Source organism: Odocoileus virginianus, chromosome 18, assembly GCF_023699985.2.
Source record: "Odocoileus virginianus isolate 20LAN1187 ecotype Illinois chromosome 18, Ovbor_1.2, whole genome shotgun sequence".
NCBI classification, from domain to species: Eukaryota; Metazoa; Chordata; class Mammalia; order Artiodactyla; family Cervidae; genus Odocoileus; species Odocoileus virginianus.
Genome location: NC_069691.1, coordinates 3,324,733 through 3,333,155, shown reverse-complemented (window position 1 = coordinate 3,333,155; position 8,423 = coordinate 3,324,733). Strand labels below are relative to the sequence as shown.

General features: G+C 50.4%; 1 protein-coding gene across 1 annotated transcript; it reads right to left on the bottom strand.

Annotated features, from left to right (window-relative positions):
* Nucleotides 1–6,090: 6,090 nt before the first annotated feature.
* SIT1 (signaling threshold regulating transmembrane adaptor 1) lies at nucleotides 6,091–7,667 on the bottom strand. The gene is made up of 5 exons (XM_020880421.2): nucleotides 7,515–7,667; nucleotides 7,261–7,396; nucleotides 7,116–7,174; nucleotides 6,961–7,022; nucleotides 6,091–6,873 (listed from the first exon to the last, which is right to left on the bottom strand). The coding sequence occupies exons 1-5, from the start codon at nucleotides 7,564–7,566 to the stop codon at nucleotides 6,640–6,642; spliced, it is 543 nt and encodes a 180-aa protein (XP_020736080.1). The 5' UTR covers nucleotides 7,567–7,667; the 3' UTR covers nucleotides 6,091–6,639.
* Between the last annotated feature and the right edge of the window lie 756 nt (nucleotides 7,668–8,423).

The following is an 8,423-nucleotide window of genomic DNA, read 5'->3' as shown; positions in this document are numbered from 1 at the left end:
TCAGATAAGATACTGAGTGATTTTTGCAAGTTTTCAAATACCTTTCTTTCTTCCTTGGCTGATTCTGGATTGCAGGCCTTTTCTTTCATTAGCTCACATTCAATTTTGCTGTCTTTTAACTTCCAAAGTAGCAGATAAAAAGAAAGGAACTTCTTTCTGCCTGAAAATGTATCTGAGTTCCCATATCCTTAGAGCTTAGAAATTTTCAATTCTGTACAACTAAGTGTGTGGTTTTTCTTCTAGTTTTACTAAGATATAATTAACATTATATAAGTTTAAGGTGTACAAATAAAGATTTTATGTACATACATCATGAAATGATTATTACAGTAACAAATAAAGATTTTGTGTACATACATCATGAAATGATTATTACAATAAGTTTAGTGAACATTCATCATCTCATATGGATACAAATTTAAAGAAGTATTTAAAAATGTTTTCCTGTGATAACTCTTAGAATTACTCTCTTAACAACTTTCATATGTCACAGAAGACTTAATTATATTTATCATGTTGTACATTATATTCCTAGTATTTATCTTATAACTGGAAGTTTGTGCCTTTCAACTGCCTGCGTAAGTGTGTCTTTTCCTATAGATCCAGTCTGTAACTCAAGTCTTTCTTCAGCTCAGGGATATTTCATCTACTACTTAATCATGCCATAAGTGTGGTGTCATCTGCATATATGAGGTTATTGATATTTCTCCTGGCCATCTTGATTCCAGCTTATGCTTCATCCAGTCCAGCATTTCTCATGATGTACTCTGCATATAAGTTAAATAAGCAGGGTGACACTATACAACCTTGATGTACTCCTTTCCTGATTTGGAACCAGGCTGTTGTTCCATGTCCAGTTCTAACTGTTACTTCTTGACCTGCATACAGATTTCCCAGGAGGCAGGTCAGGTGGTCTGGTATTCCCATCTCTTTAATAATTTTCCACAGTTTATTGTGATCCACATGGTCAAAGGCTTTGGCATAGTCAATAAAGCAGAGGTAGATGTTTTTCTGGAACTCTTTTGCTTTTTCAATGATCCAATGGATGTGGCAAAAAGCAAAGAACTAAAGAGCCTCTTGATGAAAGTGAGAGTGAAAAAATTGGCTTAAAATTCAACATCCAGAAAACTAAGATCATGGCATCTGATCCCATCACTTCATGCCAAGTAGATGGGGAAACAGTGGAAACAGTGACAGACTTTATTTTGGGGGGCTCCAAAATCACTGCAGATGGTGACTGCAGCCATGAAATTAAAAGACGCTTGCTCCTTGGAAGAAAAGCTATGACCAACATAGACAGCATATTAAAAAGCAGAGACATTACTTTGTCAACAAAGGTCCATCTAGTTAAAGCTGTGGTTTTTCCACTGGTCATGTATGGATGTGAGAGTTGGACTATAAAGAAAGCTGAGCACCGAAGAATTGATGCTTTTGAACTGTGGTGTTGGAGAAGATCCTTGAGAGTCCCTTGGACAGCAAGGAGATCCAACCAGTCCATCCTAAAGGAAATCAGTCCTGAATATTCATTGGAAGGACTGATGCTGATGATGAAACTCCAATACTTTGGACACCTGATTTCGAAGAGCTGACTCATTTGAAAAGACCCTGATGCTGGGAAAGATTGAAGGTGGGAGGAGAAGGGAACGACAGAGGATGAGATGGTTGGATGGTGTCACCGACTCAATGGACAGGAATTTGAGTAAACTCCGGGAGTTGGTGATGGACAGGGAGGCCTGGCGTGCTGCAGTCCAAGGGGTCACAAAGAATTGGACACAACTCAGCGACTGAACTGAACTGAACTGAACTGAACTGATTTAATTATGATCTCTCCTCTCCTGTTCCTTTTTCTCCAGGAACTCATAGAATTTGCAGTTAACTCTCCTGGGTCTGTTCCAGTTTCCCATCTTTGACCACATGATTTGCATCCACGTGTTTTTGTTACATGTTTTGAGATATTTCATCTATTTGATTTTTCTAGACCTGTTTTTGAGTTTTAGCTTCACCTTTGCTTTATCTATGAACATTTTTAGTTTTGATAACATATTTTCAGGTTCAGGGAAATCTTTTGTGTTTGAGTTTCACACACATCTCCAGGCTCTCATTTTTTCACTAAGAGGTTTGTCTGTTTCCTCTAGCAGGTCTGTCTGCCCTCTGTTTTGCTTGCATTCTCCCAGCCTCAGGGACTGAGAAAGTTGATCCCACCATGAGTTGTTTGGAGAGTCAGGGAGACTCAGCAAAGCCATTCATTGTTCTTGGGAAGCCTACTGTTCTGAGACTTCCTGCCGTCCTGAGGCTGCTCTCCAGAAACTTGTCTGCAGGGAGTTGCCTCAGCCAGTTCTGGAGAGCCCATGTAAAGTTTATCACCTGTAGCTGAGAGCTGCCAGAGAGGTGTGGAAGCTCCCGTAGGGTTGCTACATGCCCAGAATCTCCTCACTCTGGGTGGTCTAATTGACAGATACAGTGATACTCTGGGTTTCCCCGGCGGTGGCTCAGTGCTAAAGAATCCACCTGCAATGTAGGAGCCACAGACTTGGGCTCAGTCCCTGGGTTGGGGAATCACCTGGAGGAGGGCATGGCAACTCATTCCAGTATTCTCACCTGGAGAATCTCATGGACAGAGGAGGCTGGCGGGCTACATTCCATAGGATCAGCAAGAGTGGGACATGGCTGAAGCGACTTAGCACAGGCGCACAGTGATGTTTACCAAAGACTTAAACATAGAAGCCATAAAGGGTAGGTACCTCTGGGAAGTACACCTGGGTGTAGGAATGAGGTGGGGGGGGATGGCCTTTTACTTTGTTTTTTCCCCCTCTAGTAGGAATTCTCAACGTTGGCACTTTTAACTTTGGGGGCCAGCAGTTGTCTGCTGTGAGTGACTGATCTGAGGTTGAGCAGCATCCCTGGCTCCACCCACTACAGGCTGACAGCACTCCCTCTCCAGCTGTGAGCCAAAAGTGTCTCCAGATATTGCCAAATGTCCCCTGGGGTTGTCACAGTTACTTCTGGTTGAGAACCACTGTTGTATACCCTTTAGATCTGTTTTATTTTTTTAATCATGTGCTCACATTATTCCTATAATTAAACATGTAACTGAGATCATGAGACAGAGGAGGAAATATAAAACTGTTGTGAGGAAGCAGAAGCATGAAGTAGAGAATACACTTTAAGGGATAGGAAGCAGGTTAGTGAAGTGGTAAGAAATTTGGGGGGAAAATAAAAGAAGCAGAGACAGAGTGATTCACAGGGCTGGAGGAGAAGGAGTGTGAAGACCCACATCCTCCTGTCACCAAGGTCCCCAGTGATGCCAGAATCAGAGATAACAACAGTCTGCATATGCCCAGTCAGATCACAGACACTGTTATGGGATTCCCATTCCATCCAGCCTCTTAATTACCCAGGTGTCCTCACAATAAACACCCCTTTACTTAAGCCAGGCTAAATGAATATATTCCTTTACAACAAAGGTCCTGTAGATTAAGTGCCCAATAAAATGATGGGCCCCCACTTCTTAGGGTGAGTAGGCTGCAAATATGCTCTATAAAAGAACTGTAAAAAGAACTTTAGAAAGCGCTTCCTGGGACGAAGTGGTGGTGGAGGGGGGAGACCCCGGTCATCCATCAACGCTGGCTCCAAATTCCTCCAGGGCTGTCATGTACAGGAGGGAGAAGACGGTATAACTCTAGCTCAGGGGGCAGAACTGGTGACAAAAGTAACAGGGAAGTAGATTCTCCTTAAAAAAAGAAGCTATAACAATAAGAAAGCGTGGAAGCAGTATTTGGTAAGGAAATGAGTTCCCAATCTCTGGAAGCTCATAGGGTGATTCCTGCAGTGGGTATAAGTTTGGGTCAGGTCTCTCAGCTTCCTTTACATCTAGAAATGTAAAAGCTTGGCAAGAGAGAGACTAGATTAACTCACACCATATGCAGAACTCTCTTAGGCTCAAATGGCATGATGGAATATTTAGTTATTAAATCAGAGGAGGGTGGTTGGTGGAGTTAAACAATAAGGAAAGATCTCAGAGGTTTAGCATCTTCAGTTGGCCTTGATCAGCTGGTCTTTCCCCACAGAATTAGTCAGAACTTGTGGTTGCTAGAGAGAAAAAAATCCAGCTTAGTCTGAATTATGCAAAAAAGGGAATTTATTAGCTTACAGAACCGAAAAGTTGAGGAGGCTGGTCTAGCTCTGGGCATGGCTGAATCCAAGGCTTCAAATGAAGTCATTAAGACTTGGTCTGTCTCCATGTCTCAGCTTTGTTTCCCTTCCTTTGTAGCCAAAACTAGCTTTTAAGTTTAGGTCATCTTGACAGTGCAGAGCAAGGTCAACGCTGGAGGGACCTTGGCTGAAGGGCTTCTGAGGCCCTTCCCCACCTAGAAGTAATTCCTTTGTTGTTCAGTCGCTAAGTTGTGTGACTCTTTGCCACCAGCACGCCAGGTTTCCCTGTCCTTCATCATCTTCCAGAGTTATGAAGATTATTGCGCCTTTGATTGTCCCAAAGACCCTGCCTCTTCGCATCTTTAGCGTAATCCTATCCTCCCAGCTGGAGTCTCAGAGAGAGGGGGAAAGCTGGGCTGCCCTCCTGCCGCCACCACCTCCTCACCCCACTCCACCCCAGCCCCCGCAACACGCACCTCCCTCCCCCACCCCAAACACACACCCACCCCGGCCCCGGGGACTTCCCCTAAGACTCCACCCCTGGGGATTTGCGTAGGACGAGGCGCTCCTTCGGGCTGGAAATAGACACCAGGGAGGGAAGGGAAGCTGCTAAGAAAAGCACCTGGAGCTGCAGAAGGGGCGAGAACTGTCAGTTATTTCATGATCAGCTAACGAGACGTGGCGGGGGGTTGGGGGGCGCTTAGAAGGTGTCGGAGGCGGATCTGGCTGCCTCGACTTATTTCCTAGATGCAGAGATCACTCGGTAAGTTGCCACAGTCCTGGCGTTCAGGCATGAGGACCTAGACTAGGGCACGAGTCTCGGTGATAAACGAGATGAGAAGGTAAGAAAAATCCAAGAGTTGTAGAAGAAAGAGAAGGCAGAGGATCCAGGCTTTGGTAACTGGAAGGAGAACAAAGTTTATATAGCACCCAGCTTCAGACGGACGGCCGCCTCTCTGAGACCACACGGCCAGAGCTCAGCGAAGTCCCAGGAGAGACTCAGAAGGGCGGTCCCGCCCGTTCGGGACTACATCTCCCAGCATGCTGTGGGCCGAGCTGCAATAGGCCTGCGCAGAGGTGGTGGCGAGGCCGCGTCGCGTCGGGAGGGGGCGCTCGCGGCTTAGTCCTGAGCGAGCCGAGACCGCGGGCTCTGTGTGAATCCCGCGACGAGACGGCGTCTAGGGGCCGAGGTTTGCGGCCTGGATTGCGGGCTCTTGAGACCGCCGCCGCTGTTCCCGGCTCGTCCCAGGAGGTTGGCTGGACCCCAGCCTTTGCGTCTCCCAAGGTCAGGGTCTCATGTCTCCTGGGCCGCGAGCACACTGAGTCGGCTTTAGCACAGCAGCTGTTAGAACCCCACATCCAGCTGCCGGCGGTTCCCCACGTCCGGTACCCGCCCCTAAAGCCACCTTCCCTCCTACGCAGACCCAGCTGCCTGCTGTTAACCGCGACCGGGACCTCTTCTGGGGAGGCCCAGGTTGGGGTCCTCAAAGGTCCAGGAACCCTAGAAAACCTACTCTGTGGTTTTCTCTGGGACTCTAAGTGGAAAGGAGAGAAGTTTGGAAGTAAAAGCCTCAGCTTCTCCCTCTTTTCCGCTCAAACCTCAGTAAAGTCTGTCAGGAGATCGACAAAGGCTGAAGGGGGAAATGGCCCAGACCTCAGGTGGTGGGTGATGGCCCTGGGCAGGTAGGTCAGAGGCTGGGAAGCTTGCAGACCCCAGGTGATGGGAGTGGAGAGGCTCTGTGTGCAAATCCTGGGGACGGTCTAGCAGCAACTGGACTCCGGCCCCCACCTGTAAGACCCACCCCTGCATCAGTGATGCTCCGGCCCCTCTTTCCCAGGTAGATGCTCCCAGAAGCGCTCTGCGCAGAGAGCAGATTTCGCAGGCCCACCATGTGGGGCCTCTTGCAGGTGTGTCTCACTCTCTAGGTCAAATCGAAACGCTTTTTTCAGAAGTTTTATTTAAAAACTTTGGCACACGACAGAGACGGCAGGATGGAGACTGGTGTTCTGCCAGGCTTCTCAAGTCAGAGAGCAGGCTTGGGTTTCTCAGGTCACCGGATTCCAGGACCCGTCCAGCCTGTGGGCTCCTGAGGAGGATACCCCTCACTGACCTCGCAGACTCTTTCCCCCTCCCCTACTGCCCACTTCTGGTGTAAGACACCGAGATGTCAGGGGTAGACTAAAAGGCGTGGAATGGGAAGGATCTGGAGTTTGGGGGTTGAGAAGAACAGATAGAGGGGGGGAAAAAGGGTGGAGATGGGGGCCACTGCCTTTTCTTCCTCCATCCTCAAGAATCAGGGCCTGCCATTCCTCTGAGAGGTCTCCCTCACAGCTCAGATAGGAAGTTCAGGGACCATCACTCCTGTGACTGAGGAAGGGCTGCCTGTCTTCAGGGGGTAGTCAGGAAACAGTCATGGCCCCAGACGGGGTAGCAGTAACCCATGCAACCGAGGAGGCTGGGGAGATGGATGCGCCAGGCCCCCTGCCTCAGCTGGGTGCGGGATGGCTGTTGGCATAGGCCTGGTCTGGAAAGGAAGCTCGGGCCCTGCGCCCCTGGGCACACACCGAGGCGTAGAGCTCTGGCTCAGGGTCTGAGGCCGGGGGCTTCGGCTCGGAGTCCAGCACCACCTCCGAGTACTTGATAGGGCTTCCAGGGCTGGGGACCCAGCCCTGAGGAGGCCGCAGCTGCAGGCTGGTATAGCACATCCCCTCCTCTGCAGCCTGGAGACGCAAGGCTGTTAGAAGCTCCCGGGACCCTTGAGAAATCCCCCACTACCCTCCCTCCCCTCTTCAGCCGCAATGACTCACCCCGGCAGGGCCTCCAGGGGCTGCATCCTGTGGGCCTGGCCCTGGTTCCCGAGACAGCCGTCCTGGGGCAGGGAACAGGAGTCTGGTCACTTCTGGTTCTTCCCCTGCACCCAGGACCTGGCCACTTGCACCCCTCCCCTTGACCAGCTTCCTACCTGTCTGCAGATAATGCAGGTTCCCATACAGAGGAACGTCTTCCACAGACTCCCCAGAGCTGCAACACAGATTTTAGGGGATGAGAGGCGGCTTGTTGGTAAGGGGGAACTCTCCATCTGCCCATCTTTCTTGTCCCCCACTCACCGTCCGTGCCCTGGGTGGCTCCTGCTCCGGCCACTGGTCCACTGGAACAAGTGCACAGCCAGTGAGATGAGGAGCAGCAGGGTCACAGCCCCTGAGAGGGCCCACAGCCCCCAGCCATGGCTCAGAGAGGGGATTCCTGTGGATGTGAGAGAGTGGGGAGGGAGTGTTACTGCCCAGCCTAACCCTCCAGGGCCCAGCAAGTGGGACAAGGGGCCACGTGACCCCTCCCCCTGCCCCTGCCCCGCCCAGCTCACCGGGCAGTAGCCGATCCGTGCAGTTGCAGCTGCTCTGGCCTGCTGTAGACATCCTGCCCTGAGCCAAAGGATCAGCCTGATTTATGATCTGACAGCTGTGGCAGCCCCCTTTACTCCCACCCCTCTCTGGGCCTGACCCCCACAGCTCAGCATCTTCAATACCGGTGGTGGCAAAGTCGCTGATTTCCGGGGAGGAAGGGGGAGAGGAGGAGGGGGAGGGAAGGGATGAGTTGAAGAACAAAGACACCGCCCTGTGCCTGCACCTGCGCCACCCCGGAGCTCTTAAGCTTCCGCCCCCACCCCCACCCTCCCCCTGTACCCTGTACCCATTTCAGTCAGAAAAAAGGCAGGCCTGAGTTTACCGTGAGCTCACGTGAGCTCATGAAGACCCCAAGGCGGGCAGAAGTGGCCTGAGGCAGGACCTACAAGACAAGCCAGGCCTCATAATGGAGATTACTTTCTGCCCCAGGGTGTCTGCCCCTTCTCTCCAGCACTGAGTCCCTTGACAGAGAATGAGGAGAGGGGGGACATAATCCTCAGTGGGCATGCTACAAAGTGAAAACGGGATGAGGAGGCCCCCTTCTGCCTACAATTGCACCACATGCTGAGGCTGTCCCCCAACCAGGGGACAGGTGTTAAGAATGACTTTTGTTATTGTTATTATTACTGGTGTAATAGATTTAGGGGGTAGAGGAAGCTTGATTCCCTCCTCCAGTCCACTTCATCCAAGCTGTCCCTAAGAACTGTGAACCTCAAAAGTTAGTTGAAGTAAAGAAACCTCTGCCCCAGTCCTGTCCTGGGAAGCAGCCCAGTGTTTGCACTTGTTCACTTCAGGGAGCGGCCAAGTGCTGCCCCGCAGGGAGACAGCTCAGCCACATGGGAGGCTACTGATGTGGGAAGAGGGATTCT